Below are 26,274 nucleotides of genomic sequence, written 5' to 3' on the forward strand. Positions count from 1 at the left end.
CCCAAGCCGTTAGGCTACATCCTCTCCCCACATTCTTTGTATATAACGGTTAACCCCTTTTTGAGTTATATATTTGGGTTGGTGGGTAGCCAATCCCTGCCCTGCAGCACAGATTTGAGGAAAGATATTTGGTTACACTTTCCTGATAGATTGTGGAGAATGCCCGACTGTCTGACTACCTGCCTTTTATGAGTGGTTCTGTTGCATGTTGATGTATAGTGAATCACGTTCCACATAATTGAATTGGATGTTTTAATGCTCTCATCCTGGTTTCTTAATGTGAGTATGGCACATCCAACTGTAGAAACAGCCTGGTTTAAATATCCACTCTGGTTAGTATATCAGGGGGTGCCGCTGCCCCTAGACACCTCCGGGTATTGGCGTATGTTATAAATCGAATTTTCATTTCATTATTTAATACTTTTTATGATGCTCTGAAGTAAATTTGAATATAGTACCCCTATCTCAGTGCAAAGACAGTTACATTAGAATATTGCAATAGCTGAGCCTGCTTTCCTGTCTGTTGTGGAGAGATACATGGTGTTATTGTATCATAGATGAAAAAGTTGTTGCAGTTTGGTTCTAATCTGTTATTTTCACTTTCATTAATCTTGCCACCTTGCCAGTTAACTATCTTTTGATGTAAAGTACTAACTTTCCACCATAGGTATGACTTTCAAGATAGTTAACAGAACTGACTTATATATTGCTGAATTGCAATTCTGATGGTTACTTTCAGAAAAAGATTCAGTTCCTTCTTAAAACATATTGGATCCATGGCAATACTTTATTCTCTTTGATGTATGCAATCACACTATGGTGGTGACTCCAGAGAGAGACTGTGTGTTGGTTTAGCTGGACTGCCATAACTGTACACCAGATGAGGGCCCATGGAGAGAGTTGGGAGAGCCTGGCCTAGCAGTAGAAGCATGATACCACAGCACACAAAGTACAACATGCCACTAATAAAATTGCGGTAGAACAATTCACAAGATACAAATCAATAGTCTGGTACACCTAAGGGAAAGCAGTGGTGACTATCACTGAAAGGTTATACTTTTAAAGGTAATTCAATATAATCAATGTCCAATTAATATCTGTGTTCGATATATATTCAGCACCAGGAAACCCACGGTGTCAGAGCGCTCTACAAATGCCACTTAACATAACATAACATAACATAACATAACATAACATAACATAACATATATAAATAGTCTCAATTAGCAGGTAAATGTCCTCTATGGTACAGATGAAAACAAATTCTGTTGCGATACTTGAAGGGTATGCCAAATCCCCCTTTCCTAATACTCAACAACAGATTACTAGAAAATAAATAGGCCATTTCCGCTGCCAAGACTAATACATTGAATATCCCTGGTGAACTATGGCATGCATTTGAAGATAGCAATTTAACCAACACAAGGTGGTCAGCTTTCTGGTAGTCCCACTGTATCACTACTGAAGAAAGAAACACAATTTCAGAGCTACGTGTGATGAACTTTTGAACTCGCCTAGTCAATCTATTGACAAAGAAATGCCAACTCAATGAAAATAGAAACAAACAATATGTTCACAAAAGGGAAAATAAAAGGGAAAATAAAGCCCTGCATTATGATTAACACACTAGGTCACATACCTTGTATGCTTGTCTAATTCCCCCATTATCTGCAATATTTTCTCCCAGAGTGCTGACTCCACTTAGCTGTAAATAAAAAAAAACACATAAACAGATTATGAACAAAGGTCTACCATAAGCATTTCCTTTGCTGCTCACAATGTTAAGAAGTTGAGGTCAGTACACACCTCCATCTTTTGTGGGCAGAATAAACACATGGGCTTGGTTCACTAGCACAGTTGCTGAAGAACAACAGTGTGTCAAGTGATCCCACTGGAACCAAACTATGAGTTTTGTAAGATGAAGAAAAGAACATTTTATTGAAAGATGAATAAAAGAATATCAACATACATGCTGCCCTCCTGCTAAAGCCCAGGAGTAGTTTCCATACTGATACACCATACACTGCGACAAATCTTTGAACTGTTTTGCAGATTCTGGAGTCCACCAATCCACAAGGTCACCATTCTCATTAAAATTTCTACCTGTAATACATAAGTGTTTACATATATTTCACAATTGGGCATCAGTCCAGTGAATGTTCTGCAGGCAATTGAGCTCAGGTTCGTAGATTGTAAAGCACACAATTTTAATGAATTATACTTCAATGAGCAGGCAATAAAACAAAGATGCAGCAAGTAAAGCAGAGAATATCAAATACTGCATAGTGCTGAATCATGGAAATCAACACACTAAACTGGAAGGGAGAGACTCAGGCGAATAATAGAATAGTGGAAATTAGACATGGCACTTAAGAGCATGTTTGAAAATGATCGATTGGAAGGATGCCAACAAGGAAGGGAAACTCTAGAAAGAGTCCAAATAGTGTAAAGATTATAATTAGGGAATTAATTTATTTTAAATTCAGAAATTGGCTCGCTATTCTATTCAGGCACAGATAACTCTAATTCAGGAGTCTGAGAGTCCAGGACCTTGGGATTTGACTGATAATTAACCCTTTAATTGCTGCCGTCGGCCAACGGTCGTCACGAGCGCTACCTCCCCAGTGCTGCGCACGACCGTTTGCCGACGGGCCAGGATTCGTTCTCCGAACGTTCAGCACTGGGCGCTGAACGTTCGACGCTGGGAACGGGTTAAACCTACCCTCACATGGGCCAGATTGTATTTTCAGAAAAGAGCTGCTATTTATCTTATTTTGGTTATTTCAATATGTGTTGTAACTAACGTTGGCCCACTGAAGTAATATGGAGCAACAGGTTAATCAATAATGTGAAAAGGAAGCACGCACAGCTATCAAGTTAGGAAGTGGCTGAAGCATGTGATCGTAATGGGTGTACATAATATGACATTTCTACTAAACCATTGTTTTTCTGACATCTACAGCGAGCTAAGCGCGGAGATACCCCTTTGGGGGTCGAGACTGGCGCTATAGAAGCAAATAAACAAATAAATAAATAAACCTAGAGGTTACCGAATTTCAGATTTACTATGAAAAAGACCTCAAAAGATTCCAGAGCCATCACATAACAATACAACTTTCAACGTATATTGAAACATGGAAAAATATATATTTCAAAGGAATATATATTTAAAAAAAATAAAATGTGGTTTATAATTATAACTTTGAATCAAAGAATGATACCATCTCATTATTTGTGCACTGGTTCATTTGTCAATGTTGACTTTGAGTAATTTTCTTATATTTGTGGCTGGTTAAATTGTCAGTGCTGACTTAGAGTAATTTTCTTAGACGGACTGCTTCAAGGACAATGCCTAATCCTAGAATTGTATTCACAATGGCACTCTTTAAGGATTGAAGGGCATATTTATGAGCCCCTGTGTCATTTTGCACTGCCTTTGCGTCATTTTTGTGACGCAGCAGCATAGAAAATGTGCCACGTTGCGCCCTATTTACAAAGTGATGGATCTAAAGAGGTCAGGTATACTGAATGCAAGGTGGGCGTTCCCCTGCAAAAAGCCTCGTAGAAGTGGCGCAGTGAAATCGATAAGATTTCACTGCGCCACTTCTGGGACGATACTGCGTGAATATCTTATGCCTGCCTCAAAGCAGTCGTACGACTGCGCAGGCCCTTTCACATTGCTTGTTTATTATTCATTTCTTTTAATTAAGGTGCTTACTGTCTTCGACGCACTGGGGGTGAAAGCTTAGGAGCAGCTTTGTTATTCTGATTTTCTGGTCATGTTCCGAGCCAGCAGTCCTTTGTTTATTTTACGTACACGCCGTACAAGTGGAGCTCTAGCTTTTTGTGAAGGACATTCTATTTAATGGTGGCCGGGGTGCAGACGCTCCGTTGACACTCAAAAGGGCACTTAATGCAAGGCTGTCTGTCCCCATCCACGCCCATACCCTATCAACTTATGGTGAACAAAGCGGTACAAAAGGGGGTGGTGATGGAAGGAGCAGCTGAACCAATCAAACACACACACCCAGTCAACAGATCTGGGTTTAATCCATCACCGTTCTTTAGCCCACTCTGCCACCCCAGTTCAGACATGGCCATATGCAAATCAGTCTGACCCTCTGCCTCATGGGAACAGTCCAGCCCGAACTGCAAAGCCATGCCTTCCCTGGACCAGATTCAAGCTTCCTAGGACCGGTTTCTGGCTTTACAGCCGTCATCAGCCAGGCTTGCTTGAATCCAGTGGCAAAGTGAGCAAGGGACTCACGTCTGAGCATACCCTGCCAACTTATGGCGAAGAAAGAGGTACACAAGGGGGTGGTGATGGACGGAGCACCTGAACCAATCAAACACACACACCCAGTCAACAGATCTGGGTTTAATCCATCACCGTTCTTTAGCCCACTCTGCCACCCCAGTTCAGACATGGCCATATGCAAATCAGTCTGACCCTGTGCCTCATGGGAACAGTCCAGCCCGAACTGCCAAGCCGTGCCTTCCCTGGACCGGATTCAAGCTTCCTAGGACCGGTTTCTGGCTTTACAGCCATCTTCAGCCAGGCTTGCTTGAATCCAGTGGCAAAGTGAGCAAGGGACTCACGTCTGAGCATACCCTGCCAACTTATGGCGAAGAAAGCGGTACAAAAGGGGGTGGTGATGGACGGAGCATCTGAACCAATCAAACACTCACACCCAGTCAACAGATCTGGGTTTAATCCATCGCCGTTCTTTAGCCCACTCTGCCACTCCAGTTCAGACATGGCCATGAAAATCAGTCTGACCCTGTGCCTCGTGGGAACAATCCAGCCCAAAATGCCAAGCCATGCCTTCTCTGGACCGGATGCAAGCTTCCTAGGACCGGTTTTTGGCATTACAGCCGTCTTCAGCCAGGCTTGCTTGAATCCAGTGGCAAAGTGAGCAAGGGACTCACGTCTGAGCATACCCTGCCAACTTATGGCGAACAAAGCGGGGCAGGCACAGGGTCAGACTGATTTGCATAATGCTATGTCCGAACTGGGGTGGCAGAGTGGGCTAAAGAACGCTGACGGATTATACCCAGATCTGTTGACTGGGTGTGAGTGTTTGATTGGTTCAGATGCTCCGTCCATCACCACCCCCTTATGTATCACTTTGCTCCACAATAGACACAATAAATCTGTGCACACCATCGCGCAGCTTTTAATCTCACGAGTTCGCACATAACAAACTCGCCCCTGCACTCCTCACACATCAGGAAATACCATGGACACACACATTCCCCATGCATTCCTATGGAAGGGCAGGCCAATCTCACCACATGCACTCAGATTGCGCACACACTTTACCCTGGGACACAGTGTTAAAGTGCACAGAAGCCAAAAACAATTAGTATCAGGCCACAACTAAAAGCAAAAAGTTTAGGGGCGAACCGGCCAAAAGGGCCAAGTCCAACAGTAAGCAACAGCAGCAGTCCATCAAAATAAATTCACAATCACACTGGAAAGAGACAGGAACTGATAAAGCTGTAACCTGTCCTGTGCTCACTTCAAAATGGTCCTACTAACACATCAGGCAACACTGACACTAAAGGGAGCTAAACTACCTTGTTTGCAGATAAGCTCATTGCGAAAGAGAAACAAGGAGTCACTGAAAGTGACAATAAATAGAGGTTTAAACTGACACATTGCCCCATGCTATATTCTGCAATGGGTGGAATTAAAATGGGAATGACACAGCAGACCAATAGTCGAACAGCCCCTTAAAATATGTATTGTGCATATTATTTTAGTAAAATCAAAAGGTCTTGGCAAACGCTAGATCTAAAAAGGGTTAAAAAGAGATTATTATCCCAGTAAGAGAATCATTACGCCAAACACATCTCCAGAACAGCAGCACCTCAGGGGCTCACTTCCAAATGTGGCGGCTGCTAGGGAACGGAGGCGGGGTGGGAGCTGGGAGAGTGGTTAGAAACATAGGAGAAAAAAAGACTTACCTGCTCGTTGCTGGTCGCAAGCTGCCGCCTCTCCTCTGTCCTTGCTGTTCTCCTGGCACCGAGCAGCACCCAGGCTCCCCTAGTCAATCACAATGCTGCTGTCACCAGCAAGGCAGCAGCGTGACTGGGATAAGCACTGTGGTTTAGCGCTCAGACAGGGAGTGGGAGCCTGTACATGATTTCCACCCAGGCTGGGCAGTACAGCGGACCAAGAATATGCTAAGTGCAGATGATGGTTTGGCCGGCCCAAGACGGCTGGCCAAACTGTCACGCGCACCAAAGGTGAACATTGTACCCCCCCTCCTCCCTCTGACGCAGTGAGCCCAGTTCCACCCCACCCTAACCTGGCTCCAAGCTCCAAAAAGAATAACATGATAATAATGTTTTGATATTATTTTACTTTTCCTATGCACTGCTTTCAGAGCAGTGGGGCGATGCTCCTCCGCCTTAGCAGTGGAGCCGCCTCTGATTTCGAAACTGTAAATCAGAGTCGAATCCAAGAATAACCATATTTGGATGCAGCCAGTGAAAAGGCTGGTACACATTCGTTAGATAGGAGAAGCAAAAGCATCTGGTGGATGTTAGAAAGAGACAAAGATTAATGGCGGAGAGGACCAAATGCCACCAATGTGTTCAACATAATCAAGGAAAGTAAGCACCTGTTGTGGGAGCAAAAGAACTCCAATGCACACTGAAAGATAGAGGAAGAAGTCAGAGATGACACATGATAAATGTCCTGAGACGAAATTGGGGAATAAAACCCCAATGCAGTCAATCAAAGCAAGAGTGTATGCATTTCTCTTGGCTTGAATTATGATTTGTTATACCCACTAATTGAAAATCCTCCTGTTTTCTGGAGTGCATTATTTTATTGCTAGGTCAAACAAGGATTGAAGTAAAGGGAATACAGGACAATTTAGTACCTAGATTGGCGAGCTGTTTGAGCTTAAAAAATAGATCTAGAAAACCTGCCTTACCTGGTTTGAAATGGATAAGGGTGCTGCTTCCTTTCGTTTCCGGGGCAGCGAAGACAGCAGCAGCACCTGCCTTATGAGTCCCACATGGTAGGAATACACGCAGCACTGCCGGCTTCATGGAACTGAGAAGCCCTGCATTGATCTCAGCTAATAATTTGGCCTATAACTTCATGTTTTACAATAGATACAAAGTATAATCTGTTGAACTATCAGGGTGAACAAATCTTCTTACCTTCCTTACCATACACACAGCCCCTCTACATTTGAGATGGCTGATTATTCTGGCCCTGAAGAAAGCCTCCCGACCCACTTGGGAGCCATAGGCTGAAACATGTCGACCCACTTTTCACAAGGTGCAGTGGATCCATAAAAATCCAGACAAACACCACCTGCGTTTTTAACCCTATCCCTCCTCTGTGAAAATAAAGGCAATCTACACAGGAGAGAAGATATTTTAATATTTGTATTCATCTTTTTTGCACACTTTTTATTTCACAACTGTCGCATACTAGACAGTCTCCCTCCTGTTGGAGGACGATGAACACCTGGAGAACGGGACACTCAGGCGCTGAAACCCAATGACGATTCCTCCCACTTAACCAAATAAGCAGAGAACCAAGTATACTGTTATCGTGAAAGTGCAGATGACGGTCTTCATTGTATTTTTTTCAAGAGATTCTGGAAACACGAACCTTGTGATTCATTCTTTTTGAAACCTTCTCATGACCGATTTTTTTATGACCCTCTGTGTTCATTTTCAATGAAGGGCTTACAGTGGACCTATAACTATGTGTTACTAGCCAATTCATGAGAGAGTCTCATTACAGTGAGGCTGTGCCTACATCATGAGATATGGCAATGTGTCCATCACATAGGTCCATTTAACTCTTCAAAGCTCATTGGAACCTGGAGGTGAAATGGGACTTGAAGGTGCCATAAGGTAAGATGAGGTGGCTGCAGATGTATGGTGGAGAAGAACACATAGGATAAGGGGGGAGGCCCCATCCCAGCCTCACTCTAATTAGATTGAATATTGTAGTTTTATTATGGGTTTTGGTTGCAGAAGGCACACAGCAGAACATGTCTAATCGACAGCATTATAGTGCAGTGCTTTATTTGCATGTACAACTCAAATTCAAATTCAAAAGACTTTATTCGGTTATATTTCATAAATAACCATAAAAGTACATCAGATCACATGAAAAGAAAAAACATTGCATCATCATAACTAATAAATTTTAAAAACAGTGTGCACAATATCAACATAGACCAGGAGTTAGAATAGCAAAAATTCATATAATCATTGTCTTGCGTAGATAAAAAATACTTTTTAGAAATGCCGCAACAGAAGCCACTGAGAAAATGTCCTCCAAAAGTTGTATTGCAAGGAATGCAGGGCGACACTGTCTCATGTTCATATATTTTAAAATAGGCATAATCCAGCTCATAGATAGTGTCATATGCAAGGTTCCCTGTGTGGTGTGGAGGGTGAAGAATAGGGCCTATGGTCAGCCTTGTGGTGGGGCAGTGGCAATGTATTATCCCCTCTATGGTTTGGAACAGCACAACTTTATTGCACTTGAGGACTAAAGACTTGAATACATTTTCCAAATATGTGCCAAGAGATCCAACTCTCATTTCAGGAGGCACAGGTACATGTACCTGGCCACTGCAAAGCAATGCTTATGGTTGGCAGGAGGGGGGCAGGGCCAATATATTTATGATTGATGGCTACCCATGGCTGTCCCCAAAACAGGCGTTCAAGGTCAATCAAGCTTGGCAGGAAAAGTTATGGGTCCAGGTGGCTAGGATCAATAGTTGACCAGGACTGTCAGTCAAATGGGCGCTTGAAGTAGTATGCGCACTTGGCAGCAATTTTTTATGTAATTCTTTTTTTTCTTCAGTATTACTGGATGGTTTAGTCTGGTATTAGGCTTGACTTGCGATGCCCACTACATCAATTAATTGCAAGAATTAAAATTTCAGTATTTCTGTAGATTTATTAAGTTGTCAATATTAAAAACATAAATATGTTGTGTGCGTGTTTCAACTGCTTGTGCAATGGTTACGACCATAAACTTTTCGACAAAATTGCTTGGTCTGAAAAGAATTTGGGGATATAGGGGTGTCATTCTCATATGGTCCACAGCTGTGGATATATGCAAAGGAGACATTACGCATTCATAGCAACAAGGAGACATTTTTAAGGGGAGACAGGGACACCAAAGGGGAACAAGACACTGGCATTTCTAGGGCATGGCAATCCCCCCTCCTCTAAAAGTGCCCCCTAGCCTGCAGTCTACAAGGGGAAATGTCCGCGTGACATAAGGGCCACTCGAGCCCTGGTCACAGCCTCAGATATAGGCGAGTCACTAACATGATTACCTTAAGTTACACTGAACACGCTGGCCCAAGGCCCAACTACTGGGAACCCCACGACAAGCAGGCAATGGTGCCACTACAGAGACACACAACAGTGTGAAAGGGGCAATGAAAGGCAAATTATGAACTATACAAAGCATAGGTAACACAATAGAAATTATACAATTTCACAATTGGAGTACTTCTCGGTCCTGTTGTTTTCCCACATCCTTGTGTCACCCAATTAGCAATCTAGCCTTAACTTTGTGCTCAGCTTAAACTTGATAAGCACAATACGTTTAAATAGAAAAAAGAACTAAAATCTTACCGTTGTCATCAAATCCATGTGTAATTTCGTGGCCGATTACCATTCCTATGCCACCATAATTAAGAGACTTAGGCTGGGATGCACCAAAGAAGGGCGGTTGCAAAATTCCAGCTGGAAACACTTTGGAAGAAAAGATGGGTTAAGAATCAGTCACGTTTCCCTGAACATTCCACTCAATTATTTGTCTCACTTTTCATGACTTCATTTTAAAGGGCTCCTGTGATTAAGTGCAAAGCCCGCACCGCTGCCTTTTACCGTCGACAGCCAGGTTCCTGGAAACGAAAAGGTAGCCCTGATTGGGAACACGTAATCAACAACCTTTGCAGTTTTAATGACCGCGCGGCAGGAGCTCCGGAGCACCAAAGATGCCTCGCGAGGTTATGAACAGTAATGAGGGACAGACTGCAGAGGTCAGCGCTGCAGATGCTTCCGGTTACGGTCGTAAATAAATGTAAGGGGCTCGAGGTGCTGCTGGAACTGGTAGGTTACTCTCATTCCATGGCTGCAAAGGCAAGAGTCTGTTTTCAACTAACAGCATGGGGCCTCATTTATGAAAAGTGGCGCATCGCTGCGTGAAAACAGCGATGCGTCACTTTCCATTGCGCCCGCCTCGCGACACCAATGATGCGTCATATTTACAGTATGACGCATCATTGCGCAAGGAGTTACAGAAACGTCAGTATTTCTGATGTATCTGTAAGCACAAAAGTGACGCATTGCTGGAGTGTGTCACAAAAGTGACGCAACTCCAGCAATGCGTCCTTTCACATGGGGCAAGCCCCATGTGAAAGGGCCTGCGTCAGTCTTAAGCCTGCTGTGAGGCAGGCGCAATATTTTGACGCAATGGTGTCCTAGAAGTGACGCAGTGAAATCTCATAGATTTCACAGCGTCACTTCTACGACCCATTTTTGCGTCAATACGCCCCCTTGCATACATTATACCTGGCACAGGTATAATGTGGCACAGGAGTTTACAAAGTGACGCATCTAACTAGATGCGTCACTTTGTAAATATGGCGCAACAGGGCGCATTTTTTATGCCACTGGTGCGTCACTTTTTGTGACGCACCAGTGGCGTAAAAGTGACGCACAGCCTCATAAATGAGGCCCATGGTTCTCAAGTTCATTGATTATTCGTAGTTTAGAGGGAGGCACTGATTGTAGACACAAACGATGAAAGAGATTAAACATCCAGGTTGTAAGCCTATTTAATAGGTAGCAATAATGCAGCCGCCTCCGAAGTTCCCGGCTAGGCCGGAAACAAGAGTTACTGGTCCAGTTGGAAACAACAAGCTGTGTGGAAATACCATGGCGCCGCCTTCTTTGCCCTTGAGATGTCAGCTGCTCAAAACAGCCAACATTGATAGGCGAAAGTGTGATGGAGAGTGAGGAATCGCCAGCAGAATCTGAGCAGGAAATACCGACCCCCTAGTAGTACATAATTTCTCAGGGTATTCTCAGGGTACAACCAGGAATCCTCATTCTGGGGTCTATTTACGAGAATGTCACGCAGGTGACTTGCTGCGCTGCATGACAGGGAAAGAGCAGGAATGCACTGTATTGAAGGCAATATGGCGCATTCCGGCCTTTTCCCCTGCCCTGCGCCCTTTTGGCAGCCTAGCGCCAATGCAGGCACATGGTGCAAGGGTGCCTGCGTTGAACCCAGTATTGTTGGTGTGCAGAAAGCGGACACTTTCCTGCACAGAAACAATCCTGAGAGTCATATTCCTCTTTAGACAGTGAAAGCAACAAGGAGAAATAAAGATATTTCTCCTGGTTAAACCTCACCACCTTAGAAAGTGTATTGTTTTGATGCATTGCCAGGTCTACCAGTTCTACTAAATCTGGGAATGCGTCAAAAGCCATGGGAGTTGCCTGGGAACACCCAGGCAAAGCCCTTGGAATGCCTTCCCAGGGCATGGTAAGGCAATGCAGCGATCTGTGCTGCTTTGCATCACTCCAGATTTATGGGGACACTCAGGGCCACGCAAAGTGGCCTTGCGTGGCTTCATAAATCACATGTACGGTTTGCGTCACTCTAGCAGCATGTTGTGCGGTGCGACAGCGATGCAAACCACCTGATAAAAAGACCCCTAAGTCTATACCACAAAAGTTAACTAGACTCTTGGCATTGTTAACCATTAAGTTCAGGGACCTAGTTTCAGAGGAGGTGTATGGGGCAGGACACACCCTCCATAGTAATTACTTAGTGGCAGTGGCGTCGGCAGTCTACAGTGAAAACATGAGGGTGAATGAGGAGTTCCAATGGCTGTTTGAGAAATGGGACTGTCCAGAGTGAGCAACTGTACATGAGAAAAGCCGGCACTTCTGCGGTCCTGTCGATATACCAGTTCGGGTTCCCTGAGTCTAGACAGTTTCTCCACTAAATTAAATGACCCTGAAGCTATGTGAGCAACCACCACTCTTGTTGGCTACCCACACTATGTGCAGGAGCGCAATTGCAAACATGATAGTTTTCATAGCTGTGGAACTGAAAAAATATAAACAAGCCAGATGCTTCCTGGTCTGCACTAGCCTGACAGATTTAACGTGTGGCCAAACACATGACTTGTGTGGGGTGGGCGGAACACACTTCAACCACACGCCACCGTTCTAGGATGCTTCTCTGGTCTGTCTTTGACTGAGCTAGGCTATCTCACCTGCTTTGTCTCATTAAACAGTGCATAGTAGTGCCCAGGCTGTTTGCAGTGTCTCCCCCAGAATGAGGGCGCAACTGGTCACATGCTAGGTGAGTTAGCAAGTGGAGCTTCCCCCACACATGGAGGTGGGGGGGGCTTTTCCACAGCAATGCGAAATGCATTATTTTTTGCCTCCTTTTGTCACCCTGAAAATATCTGAGCCTGATCTTTAAGTTCCTGATGAGGCTCCATTCCCCACTGATGGCGCAATTCCAATGACTGACAATGCCAGTGGCGTAACACAACGTAAGTGCCCCCCCCCCCTGTAAAGTACACCTGAGGGCCCCCTCCTCGGCCCACCACCTATCACTTTTGCTGAGTTGGGCCCCCCTGGAGGTCGGGGGCCTCCTTGCACCGCAGTTATGTTACACCACTGGACAATAAGCAGTTATTACACAGCCCAGATCTTCTCTGAAAACCTTTAATTTCCTCTCACTAGGCAAACAAATAATTCACTGAATACCTACTGTTTCACTTAGGAAAGGTAACCTCTCAATTTAATGACTCTACTCACAACTTCTAGATGACAGCAGTGAGTCTCATACTAGTTACAAGGTATAGACAATTTGCATTAAATCCATAGATATATGTTATTTATTGTTTTAATAATATCTTTATACATGTACAAGACATTCGCCCTGCTAAGTACACCCCACAGTTAAATTAATGTATAAAAGATGACTGGGCAGTGCTGGTCACTCATAATCAACACTTATGAATTGGGAGCTCGTATAAAGCTTGGCGGGCCGGACTCTAACCACTGAGGCAGCGGAGGCCCACATTCACCCACCAGCTTCCCACAGTTACTTAACCTTAACTAAAAGCAGCTTCACATGCTTTCACCCCTCAGATACCATCTATTTTTCAATAATTTAGTATTTCATATATGCTTCTTCACTTACCTCTTTTATCTTGCCAAAAAGCTTCAAACTGAATTTCTGTGTCCAAATACATTCACAATGAAGTAGTCGAAGAAAGACACGTAGGGTCCATTGTTAAGATAAAGCATTAATTTCTTTACTCTGACGTAGTTACTTAGATTGTGATGGTGGCCAACAAAAAGTTGCCAGCGTACCTTTTTTTGGCTAAAATTTTAAGTGGCTACAGAAATACCATAGACAACAGGTATGCACTTAACAATGGCTGAGGCTACACAGATAGATAACAATGAAATTGTCGACTCAGATGACAATGAAAACAACAATTCAGATAACAATGCATTCCAAAAGGACTGCACTACTAATAGTCTCTACCTTCACATGGTTTTTATTTTTTTTAAAACAGAGTGACCTCCCTTCCGTGTGGTGCTCTTCGTCCAAAGCTGGATAAGTCAAGATTTCTAACTCTAGACCTAAAGCTCTGTCATACAGAAAGTTACCTGCTGTGCAATATTTTCAAACATTAGAGATTTAAATGTGCCTATCAATGTTCCCACTTCTCCAGACAATATAAATTTAACCTCAGTGTATCTCTTTTTCGATTTTTGTTCCGACTTTATACCTCGCTAGTAGCAGTGGCCTGGCGTGTACATAGCCTTTCCTCTCCATGAAATGGAATTTGCATATACTATGAAATAAAATTAGTAATTTTGCAAAGACGCATGAAAATGAATTCTAGCAGGAAAACAATGATTTAAAAATAGCCAAGCTGTTGGTTTTGCCAGTGCTTCTTTAGACCGACAGGCAAACGAATGCAGGAGGGCACAAGATGGCTGCCAAGTTTAATGGCAGGTGTCCACATGCATTGTGAAGCATGCATGATGATGCTTGTGTACATAACGCATGCGCAGAAGTGCATCGTGACACACGTGTGCACGTGTGTTATTGAGTGTTCACACACATGCATAATGCAGTTACCATATTTTTTATTTTACCGTACCAAGATGGCAGGTGCCATTCTTCAAGTAGTACATTTGAAAAAAAGGAAAATTCGTGAAAGCGAATTTTAAGAAAGGATCAGCCACAAGCAAATTGCATTGACCTCACCACTAAATCAATTTCCAGACTCAGAAAAGTTCAAAATTATTCTGTATCGTGTACGGACTGGCTTGACCAACTTTGACAATCTCACACCCTCCTGTAGCTCTGGGTAAAGAAAACATCAAATTTCAAACCCCTCTTGCTCATTCATTAAATTTACATGGTAAATCACTAGACTACTTGGCCAAGTTTTTCTACCAACAGCTCCTGTCAAACAATTTAAGTTGCATTCACCAGCATTTCTGCTGCAAGAAATTAAGTGAAACATCACTTCCACTTATGGATCATATCTTTGGAACTTTCTACCATGACATCTTATATTGTGAAATGACTGTAGAAGGTTCTGAATGTTGTTAAAACCTACGTTTTCAGTCAGGCCTATGATAAGCCTTCAATAAGCTAGGGAGAGGTGTCGCACAGCAGCCAGGGCAGCTGCCTCAGGAGCGCAGGGCTCACGATTGGGTTTGATTGCTGGTGGCAGCTCAGCTCAGCTCATCACATGTGACTCTGGGCAATAGCTCACTTAATCTCCCCGACGACCCCAGCTCCTTGAGACCCGCTGGGGTGAGTAGGGCCCGCTTTACAAATACCGGATTTGGTTTTGGGTTTAAGCTGGCCTGCATGGGCTACTTTGAAACTTGGTTCTGCTGGCGAGACGCCCAATCACAGCTCTGCCCACTAATGCTCTTTGTCGGACTCCTTTGTCTCCTCTCTAAAGTTTTTTTATTAGCTCACTCAGTTATTTTTTAGGTCTCGGCTAGCGTAGGCTGCACACATGCGCAGTCTCGCTGGCGAGAATTAGTGACTCTGAGTAGCGAGGGTTTACCCCGCTCCTCTTCTCCATTGGCTGGGCTCCTGAACGGCGGCTAGCCATTGGAGAAGAGGTCTCAGTGACGTCATTCTCTTGCTGTAAGCCCTGTCCATTTCAGATTGGGGGGTGTGTTTTTTAAGTTTGTTCTACCCTCTTCTCCATTGGCTGGAATGGTAAACAACAAGTCAAAAACACACACATTGTTTACATTCCTGCCAATGGAAAAAAGGGGAAAAAGAAAAACACACCCCTCATTCTGCAAAGGACGGGGCTTTGAATGAGAAACCCTTTAGCGCAGTCCTCCCTCTTCGATGCTCCAATCGTCTGCGCTTCTCTTTGTCCCCTTCGTCCCTCTCGATATTGGTTGACTACATCAGTCGAAGGGCTCCGAGACTGGGATTGAGCCGCACGTATTAGGCACCCAGGGTCTCCCCACGGGGGCAGTCGGGACCGGCCAGCTGTGATGCAAGTTTTATTTTGCAGGACTCTGTGTGGGCGCGGAGTTGTTCTCGCAGACCGAGCCACGCGGCGTGCCCCGCTGCCCTACTCCCTTACAGCGCCCGCACTCCCATTTCTTTGTAGCTCCTATTGCCCAAGCTTCACACTGTCTAACCCGCGCCCCCCCCCCATGCCCGGGTGGGCACCGCTGATGTTGGCAGACAGGCCCTGTCCCCACCCGTGTTCTGGAAGGCGAGGGGTGCGAGTAGCCGGCTCCGGAGCTGCAAAGCAAGGCCGCTCGCTTCACAAGTAAGGTGGGACCGGGGAGGATCGGGGGAAATCGAGGTGCTGCCGCACAGCTATTGCCAGCTACTCACCGCCATCACGGGCCCGGCATTTCATGTGCTGATGCGTCATATCTCTGCGTCCCCGTCCAAGAATCTAGAAAATGGCACCAGGTCGCTCCGCCACAGGCTCCTCCTTGTGTTCGATCCCGGAGCAGTAACTCAATCGTTAGGTCCCCTAATTGCCTCCCGTTTATGTCATCCTGTGCAGAATGTGCTACGCATGTCGGCGCTGTAATTTGCTGGTCACTGTCGCGGCTGGGAACGGGGGAAAACACTGGTCAGTTAGGATTCCAGGGATTGGACTCAGGATCTTGCCCAGACTAAGCTAGAGTGCTAGCCTTACAAAGACTTTGAATATTAGTTGTATGAGTTGGTGAGCATATTTTGAATTTTGAGTCTGTGTAAACCTTGCACCTCTAGAAGTCTTGACCTGCTCTCCACCCCCGTCCGCGAGGTCTGGTGCCCCTCACAACGGCCGGCCCATTAGAGTTTAGGAGAGCGAGGCTATACTCGAGCTCCTGTGAGGTGGAGGCCTGGGGCCTGCTGCATTTGCGCGGTATAGCCCATCAGACAATGTATTTATTTTTAAATGTAACCGCAAACTAACTGTCAAAACGGATTCCTAACAGATTTTCATTTATATCAACAACCAAACAAATCGCGCACTCAGTAAAGTAGTTAATTTACTCAAAGCTAAAGTTATAATGGCTAAATCGTAACTTTACTAATCTTATACACCCCGAGCATTCTCATTACAGTTTTAACCAGAATTATCCATGGATACTCCTAGCAGGGGCGTCATGCTGCCACTGCAGTGCAAGTGTTCCTCCATTTCATGGGGCTGGGGCTCATGCCTTCTAAGGCCTGTGATGGACATCTGGGCGATGTGGGAGTATCCGAGCCCCTCTCCACATTCTGTACGGGACCACTGATTCAGAGAGCGTGACCCCTTCCCCGGGATCTCTTAAACTGCCTCAATATGGAGCAGGTCTCCGGCCTCTGACCTGAGCACAATAAACCCCTGCGGGAGGGGCTTCCTCTCACTTCTCATCGTTCAGATGCTTGGCTGGTTTTCAGCAGTAGGTCTGTCGCTGCTTGTGATTCAACCTCCCCGTCTCCACCCTTTGAGTACTGGTGCAGCCCCCCTCCGACTTTATATAAGTTCGCTCCCACTTTTTATCCTATTGCGAAAACTGGTATTTAAGAAGGCAGCACAATGGGCTCAATGCAGTTGAAAATGCGCAAGGGGAGGTTATTCAGTGGCCATTTTGAGTCCCCTTTTTTTGCAGATGTTGCACTAGCCACAGCTGACACTGGTGTGGTTCAGACGTTCAGTGAGCTGTTTTAGTCCTTCGTCCATGTCGACACCTGTAAGGGAGCCTGTTGTGTTGCGGGCGCTTAGTCGTCTTTAAGTTTTATGCTGAGTGTTAAGTAGTGGCCTTTGAGGGACGCTAGGCCTCTCTTTATATTCTCTCACTGCAGCTATGCTGGTTTGCCTTCCCCCCATCCTGCTAGATACAGGTCTTGCTAGTGTCTCATTTTTGATGGGTTTTTTCCCGATGTCGCAATGCATACGACAGTTTGAATAGTTTTAAATTTTTGTATCCAATGTTACTGCACTTCTATCTAGATGCCAAAATGTCGAGCTGCGAGGAAGGGGTTTGGTCATCCGAAAGGGGTATTTGATCAGCGGTCACTTGACCCGCTAGTCTTTCTCAAGATCTGATGAGATGTAGCAGCGGACTGCAATGTCCGGTCAGATTAAAACCCCGGCAGCTGATTGGTGGGAGCTCGCTCCTTAGTCAGTGCTGGTGCCAAGCATGAAGAGGGCCTTCTTCAGTGTCACTTAATGCAATTGGAACCTTTGAATTATGAAAAGCTGAGCAGCCCTATGTGTTGCACACGAAGCTCTGTAGTGGTCACTTGACCCGCTAGTCGATTTTAGGAGCTGATGACCTACTGTTGATATTCAAGACGTGTGTAGCGCACACTGTACAATGTGCTGTCTCTTGTTTTAACTACATTGGCTCTTGGAATTATGCTCGGTGTGTGTGTGGCTCTGTGTGTGTGTGTGGCTCTGTGTGTGTGTGTGGCTCTGTGTGTGTGTGTGTTTGTGTGGCTCTGTGTGTGTGTTTGGCTCTGTGTGTTTGGCTCTGTGTGTGTGGCTCTCTGTGTGTGTGTGGCTCTGTGTGTGTGTGGCTCTGTGAGTGATTGTGTGTGTGGCTCTGTGTGTGTGTGGCTCTGTGTGTGTGTGGCTCTATGTGCGTGTGGCTCTGTGTGTGTGTGGCTCTGTAGTGTGTGGCTGTGTTTGTGTGTGGTTCTGTTTGTGTGTGGCTCTGTTGTGTGTGGCTCTGTGTGTGTGTGGCTGTGGCTGTGTGTGTGTGTGTGTGTGGCTCTGTGTGTGTGTGTGTGGCGGTGTGTGTGGCTCTGTGTGTGTGTGTGTGTGTGGCTGTGCGTGTGTGTTTGGCTCTGTGTGTGTGGCTCTGTGTGTGTGTGTGTGGATGTGTGTGTGTGTGTATGTGTGTGTGGCTGTGTGTGTGTGGTGGCTCTGTGTGTGTGTGTGTGGCTCTGTGTGTGGCTCTGTGTGTGTGTGTGGCTCTGTGTGTGTGTGTGTGTGTGTGGCTGTGTGTGTGTGGCTCTGTGTGTGTGTGTGGCTGTGTGTGTGTGTGGCTCTGTGTGTGTGTGCATGTGTGGCTATGTGTGTGTGTGTGTGTGTGGGTGTGGCTGTGTGTGTGTGTGGCTCTGTGTGAGTGTGGCTCTGTGTGTGTGTGGCTCTGTTGTGTGTGTTTGTGTGTGTGGCTGTGTGTATGGCTCTGTGTGTGTGGCTCTGTGTGTGTGTGTGTGTGTGTGTGGCTCTGTGTGCGTGGCTCTGTGTGTGTGTGTGGCTCCGTGTGTGTGGTTCTGTGTGTGTGTGTGGCTCTGTGTATGTGTGTGTGGCTGTGTGTGTGTGTGTGTGGCTCTGTGTGTGTGTGTGGCTCTGTGTGTGTGTGTGTGGCTCTGTGTGTGTGTGGCTCTGTGTGTTTGTGTGTGTGATTGGCTCTGTGTGTGTGTGTGGCTCTGTGTGTGTGTGAGTGTGGCTGTGTGTGGATGGCTCTGTGTGTGTGTGGCTCTGTGTGTGTGTGTGTGGCTCTGTGTGAGTGTGGCTCTGTGTGTGTGTGGCTCTGTTCTGTGTGGCTCTGTGTGGCTGTGTGTGCATGTGTGTGTGTGTGGGTGTGGGGCTGTATATCAATTACACTTGCCACATTTCTTACTAACGCTCTCTCATCTTCTTTCTCTCTGTCTCACTTTCTCTTTCTCTGTTATGTTTTCCTCTTTGCCTTTTCTCTTTCTTACTTATCCTCTTTTTTTCTATTCTGTTTTCTCCCTTGCCAATCTTCCTTGGCCCTCTCTTTCATTTTCGTCTCCACGTTACTTCACTCTCTGTCTTTCTCTGGTGCACACACTGTTTTTATCTTCCCTTCTCCCTGAAGCAAAGACAAAACAATTGTTCAGTTTAACAAACATTTGCCATGCAATAGGTCTTGCATTTAGGCAAGTTTACCTATTGATTGACATTTTAAATGACAATGCCTTTTATTTATCTGTTTTCAAAAACAACATAAAAATAAAAATGTTGTCATTTACAATGTCAATAGCTCTAACTTTTGCAAAGGCGAGACCGTTGCATTGTACTCTACTACTCAGTTTATAATACACTACTCACACTATACTAATAACAATATCTATAATATACTACTCACTCGCCACACCTCAAATACTCTGTACTACTCACTCAAATACTCTATAATACCCTAATCCTAATACTCTCTACTACTCTACTCACTAATAATTCTCTACTACACACTCTCTACTACTCAAAATAATTATACTACTAATGTTCTACGATATTAATATCTATTACTCTATAGTACTCACTACTACTCTACTACACACTATATAAAACTATCTACTACCCACTATTACTCACTCTACAACTCACTCTCTACTACTAACTCTCTAATACTGAGTTTATAATACCCTACTCAAACTATTCTAATAACTATACCTACAAAATACTACTCATTACTACTCACTATAATACTCTGTATTATAACTATCTAATACTCTACTACACTTTACTAACTACTCACTCTACTACTACTGTAAGCTACTCTCACTTTACTCAATTTCTGCTACTCTCTAATACTCTCAATTCACACTCTACTACTGACTCAACTAATCACCCTCTAATACACCCTCTAACTACTCTCTACTACATACAAGTCACACTCCTCACAACTCACTAAACTACGCTATCCCCAATTTTATACTCACTCTCTACTACTCTACTACTCTCTACTACACTCTAATACTAAAAGTACTAACTAACTACTGCTCTCTAATATATACTCTATTTTAAAAGTAATTCGCTACTCACTCTACTAAATAGATATACTACTCCATATACTATCTATAACTCACTACACTACATCTATTTCTATCTAGTACTTTTTATTTCTCACTACTACTTCGTCTCTACTACTCACTAACTCCTACATGCTCTCTACACACTATCTACTACTCACTCTATACTACTCTCCACTAATCTACACTACTCACTAACTACTATTGCCTACAACTCACTCCTACTCTACTCTATACAAGTATACTCTCTATTAATCATCAACTAGTCACTCTCTACTAACTATTAATCACTGCTAATAATCTCTACTACTCTCTAATGCTTACCTATTGCCATTGTAAATGACAATACCATATATTTATCGGTTTAAAAAAAAACAATAAATGAAAAAAATGACATTTGCAATGCCAATAGCTCTAACTTTAACAAAGACGAGACCATTGCATAGTAAATGCTTGTCTTTTGCATCCACTTTATTTCTGACCAAATTGACTGCCCTATTAATGTGTCTGACCCAGAGTGCCCTGAGGATACAACCAGTGATGTGAAGCTCTAGTTGAAACAAAGTAATATGATAGCAGTTTCCCCAATTCTCACCTATGTTATTCATGCTTGGAGAATAAAAGGCATTAACTACTGCAGCTCCTGTGATCCACCTGCAAACATAAAACAAAATGTATTGTTAGAGAAAGGTTATTCTGAAAAAAGAAACTGAAATTAAACTGAATGTATTCCAAGTCACAGAAAACGTCAAAATAGTTTACACAAAAATAAGTAGGAGTAATGTGGTGTAATGTGGTGCCTAAACTTTAAGAATCATGTTCAATGATCATAGACTTTAGAATTGTTTCATACAAGCTTTGAGTTACATTTAGCTGACAGTGGTGGTATTTGTGGTGTCTGAGGGAAGTCAGGGATGTATTTGAGATTATGTAAATAAGGTTAGAATAAATTGGCAAGCATATTTGATGACATGTCCCTCAAACTTCTAAGCCTTTCTTAGCTATCTACCATCACGATAGTGATTAGTGAAAGTAGTTCCTAATTTCACAAAGAAACTACATTTTAAACAAGCATTTACAATGCAACGGTTTTGCCTTTGACAAAGTTAGAGCTATTGGCATTGTAAATGACAAATTGTTTATTTATGTATTGGTTTTCAAAACAGATAAATAAATGGAATTGTCATTTACAATGTCAATAGCTTAATCTTTCGCAAATGCGAGACCTATTTCATTTGCACCCACACACACACACAGCCACACGCACACAGAGCCACACACAGACACACAGAGCCCCCCCCCCTGTACGTTCCTAAGAGAAGACCAAAACATGCCAGAGAAGTCTATAACATCACTGGTACTCGGTATTGGTAAGTGGTAACAAACCCAAATTCTAGGGTCAAAAGTAACAGAAGGCAGACAAATCACTGTTTTACTATGAATGTGTATAGTCGAAAAACACAGTGTGTAGTGAAATTTCAATGGTTAAGATGCGGTGTAGAGAGGACTAGGCAGAATGGGGTGCACACAAACTAAAACAAAGGTGCTTATTAGGGAAAGGTTGTGTGTGAACACATGTACAAATGTGCACTACAATTAGTATAGGTGATAGCAGATGGGGCGCTGAAGAGCTCATGGGCGCCTATCAACTGTGGAGATAATGCGGAGCCGTAGGGCACGGGCACTCACTGGGTACGTCAGTTCATTAATGCCAGGAAGAAGGCAGGTTCCATTTAGCAATTGCAGGACATCTTCCTGTGTGGTAATGCTCTTACACTAACCTCTGGAGGCAATGATCAACTGAGAGCCAAGTACGCCCCCTGAATTAATGATACACCCTAAAAACAGAGATTTCCCTTTGCCACCCACCCTTTGCTAACTCCGTACCCGAGGTAAACGGAACCATCGCTGGGCCTGAATTTATTTGGTACTGAGGACAGCAAGATAGCTGAATAATGCTTAAATGACCAGTCCAAACCAACTGTATCCCTTCAGTCGTTTTAGTTCCCTCATCCATTCTATCCACCATCCCAACCGACAAATGGTTACTACCAGGTTGCTGTTATCAATCCATAATTCTTTACATAGAATATCATTTGTATTTGCTTGGGTCCTTTCACCCCCGAAGAGGAGGGCATCTTGGTGGTGAAAACCAGATGCTTATTCTTCCAACTGAATGGTGCTATTTGTCCCCCTCCGCAAGATGCAAGGCTAAGCGTACCCAGTGGGAATTGCACCTGTTGTATGGGTTATGTTGCACACTGCACCGACATATGTGGACGAGAACGCCAAAATTATATCAACCATGAAATGTTTTGCCTGAGGGCTGAAACCACCATCCCAACCGGTAAGGGGTCACTAAGAAATGTTTTGCCTGAGAGCTGAAACCACCATCCCAACTGGTAAGGGGTCACTACCAGGTTGCCGAAGCCCATCTATATTCATGACATATTTACACTGTGCACTTTAAGCCCCAACGGGGCATGTTGGCACTGAATAAATAAGGCCATCTGAATGGCGTTATATTGTCCGCCTCTGCCAAGTGGGAGGGCTAAGTGTACATGGACGGGAAATGAATCCGTGAACAAGAGGTGAACCAGTGAGCAAGAGGTTGATCCCCGGGCTGTGCCATGAATGCATTACTCCACTAATCCCCCCAACCCAGCAACAGAACCAGTGTTTTAATTAATTTATTAGATAAAACGTGTTGATGGCTTGACTAGTACATTTGGAATCATTAGTGGACATACACTCGTACGTACCTTAGCCCATGCTCCAGATTTAAAAATTCCCCACACAGTAAAACATAGACAAAAAGGGGGATAAGCATTGTCGTATAATAACGCATCTTGTAAACTAGAATGATTTATGAGCCCATGGGGAAGATTCATTATGCACTACAGAAGTACCATTACATTTGTTGAAGTACTAACCCAGAACTGTGCTTCACACACCTTTAAAATGAATAAACCCAGACTGCGCTTGAAACACACGGTTGGCTGCCCACAAAGTGCGGCGTGCCATTAAAAAGTTCCAGGCATCTTACATAGGCCTAAAGAACTCACAGACCCATCCGTTCTGCACAAAATGGCCATTCCCTACGATGCCTAAAAGGACCGTAATCGAAAAATCGTGGGCTACTTCTTGTGCCCCTAGATAACCAAGCTAGAAGTGGGGGAATGCAGATTGCGCAAACCGCTCCTCCCCTTTAGATGTTTGTGTCAGCACGCAAACTTAAGTACTCATCATACCACAATAGCTGTTGGACACTGTGACCATAGTCCCCGAGTCTTGAATAAAGGAATGTTCAAATCCCCCAGACCAGTGTAACCAGCCTCCCCAGTGAACACGTGACCCACTAGGTAAGAAGTCAAGCAACAAAATATCCTGCTCACGTGCCAGTGCTAAATGGAGACTGACCCACGCTGAACTTTTGTTTCAAATTACCGCAGAAAATTACCGAAACCCATTTTACAAGGAATCCACCTTGCCAACCATGTTCCCTTCATCTTCACAGACAGGGAAACCTCCAGTAAGGCGCTATAACAATCTTCGTGAATGCAGTGGTTAAGCAAGTGAACACACTGTGGAGACTTCAAACTGTATATAAATACTGTTTATACCGGAAGGCTAGAGTGTCATGTTGCTTTCACTTGCTATAAGTTCATTGAAGCTGTGTCAATACACATCTGCATTGGTGTAGAATCGCATCCCAAAGTGTGCTTGAAAGCAACGTGTGGCCCAGAATGAAAGTTATTATGTATACACGAGTACGCTCTACGGAAATACCACCTGCTATTTACAAAGTGCAGAGGAGTTAAATGGGTAAAATATGGCTGTAAAACAAACCCCACCTTTCAAATAAATGTAGCGCACATTAGACAGTAACCAGACGCAACGGGGTATGAGAAAACATGTTTTTCAAAAGAGTTTCACCCGATGGCGCCCATGTGATCACACGGAATCCACAACACACTACCTCTGAAGTTACACCGCAGAAGAACAGCGAAAATATGATAGCAAGCGCTTCATTGAAAAGACCTCATTCTTCAAACTTCTGCCGTTATGGGTGAATCCTGACCCCGAGTATAGTAATGCCTACACCCCAGTGAGAATTAGGAGAAACATGATTTTATGTCTCTATTCTTAGGTGAAGAGGCACCCCGCAAAAAAAAAAACGCCCCTCCCACCAGCCAGGGCTCGGCTCCTCATTTTTGCAGCAACCTCAGATGAGCGAGGTGCCTCCTCCTCATGTGGCAGCTGGAGGCCTCACACCGCGAGCTGCATCTCTCCTGTAACGGCACAGCCCCCACTCCGGTGCGGCCCCTTAAACCACTGCGCGCTTTGGGACACGTTTAGACGGAATATTTTAAAGGTATTCTGTACATAATAATTCGCTATGCGCCACATTCAGACGAAATATTTTAAAGTGTTCTGCACATAGGAACTAGCTTTAGCCATGAAGATAACAGTTAGCAACGCAGTGCTCATCAACTTTGTTTAATGCCTCGCACCGCTGTGGGAAAGAGGCGCGTCCCCCACCTATGGCAGCTGGATGCCTCGCCCACCCCGCCACATTTCTTCCAGAAAGGCGCGGCCCCTTAAACTTAAAAAGACATGATTCATATATATGTAAACCGACACACACTCCATGGGGGAGCGTGCTCTGCGAACCAGGCGTGGCCTCCTCTCTGGCGCGTAAACCTTCATCCTACCAAGACATTATTTAATCATCTATGTCGACCAGAACTCCATAATTGAGCACCGTGAGAATGAGGCGCGGCCCCCGCTTATGGCAGCTGGATGACTCGCCTGCCGCACTGCAACTCTTCCAGCACGGCGCAGCCTCTTAAACTTCCAAAGTCATTTTTCATTTACATCTACCTACACGAACTTCACAGGGGAGCGCCGCTCTGTGAACCAGGCGTGTCCCCCGCATATGACTGCGAGACGCCTCGCACTGCGAGGTGCTCAATACAATTATTGTAAAGTTAAGTAACCTAATACTAAACGCCCTTATGAGGCGACACACTATGCCTAGGCCCCTCAAACCTCCAATCTGAAAGAACGACTCGCACACAAACTCGGTCTAAAAGAAAAAAACAAGGTCATTTTGGGATTCGGGGGCGGGATTAGGGGGCGTGTTTGCGTGTTTTTCGTGCTCTCCCCTCCCATTGGCTGGAAGGTAAAATTCCAGCCAATGGGAAGAGGAGAGGGCGGGAATTAAAAAAAGACACGGAAACGCCCCCGAATCGCGTTTTCACGGGGAAAGCGTGATTGACAGCCAATCTCTTCCAATGGCTAGCCTCCATTTATGGAGCTAGCGAATGGAAGACAGAGACGGGACGAAGCCCCATACTGTAGGATCATAAGATTCCGCCCTGCGCGGAGCACCTGCTTCGCAGGTGCTACGGCCAGGGCGAAATCTAAAAAGCTAGTCCAGGGGCTTGAAGTTTTGTTTCTGAGGGGGCTGCAGAATCCAAGACCTACTAGTCTTAATTTTACATCATGCCCCTTTCTCTCACACTCTACACTTCCAGCCTGTTTATCTCACCCTTGCATATTCTTTTTGATTGCATTTGTCTCCTCATTTTGCTGTTTCCTAATTTTTCTTTTCATCCTTCTTCTCTCTTTTCAGCCATCTCTCTCGCTTTCTCTGGGAGATATCTTATGATGAGCAATACGTTCCGATTCACAAAAATTTATGCAAATGCTCACCACCTTCAAAATCCATCACAAATTAAGCACTCCCTCAAAGGGTACTGGATTTATTGCGGCAGCAGAACGCTATTTAGGGACTCATGTGCTAAAAATTCATTCTTTAAAAGTGGTCGCAATAATTTGTGCACCAACTTTTACTAAGTTCTTTTGTATTTTACCAGCCACCTATGTACAAATAGGCTTGTTCACAAAATAATGAATCTTAGTGGTTCTTAACTCGCCCTACACCATAAATAATG

General features: G+C 44.5%; 1 protein-coding gene across 4 annotated transcripts in view; it reads right to left on the reverse strand.

Moving 5' to 3' along the window:
- The window catches only part of MME (membrane metalloendopeptidase), a 384,364-nt gene that overhangs the window by 27,805 nt on the left and 330,285 nt on the right, over window positions 1-26,274 (reverse strand). For all 4 annotated transcript variants that reach the window (XM_086944118.1, XM_086944117.1, XM_086944116.1 and 1 more), the window contains exons 17-20: window positions 20,910-20,968; window positions 9,637-9,756; window positions 1,970-2,103; window positions 1,640-1,705 (exon numbers count right to left, since the gene is read on the reverse strand). In XM_086944118.1, coding sequence (XP_086800244.1) covers window positions 1,640-1,705; window positions 1,970-2,103; window positions 9,637-9,756; window positions 20,910-20,968 — 379 coding nt within the window. The remainder of the gene's footprint in view (window positions 1-1,639; window positions 1,706-1,969; window positions 2,104-9,636; window positions 9,757-20,909; window positions 20,969-26,274) is intronic.

Source organism: Lissotriton vulgaris, chromosome 11 (assembly GCF_964263255.1).
Source record: "Lissotriton vulgaris chromosome 11, aLisVul1.2, whole genome shotgun sequence".
Classification (NCBI taxonomy): domain Eukaryota; kingdom Metazoa; phylum Chordata; class Amphibia; order Caudata; family Salamandridae; genus Lissotriton; species Lissotriton vulgaris.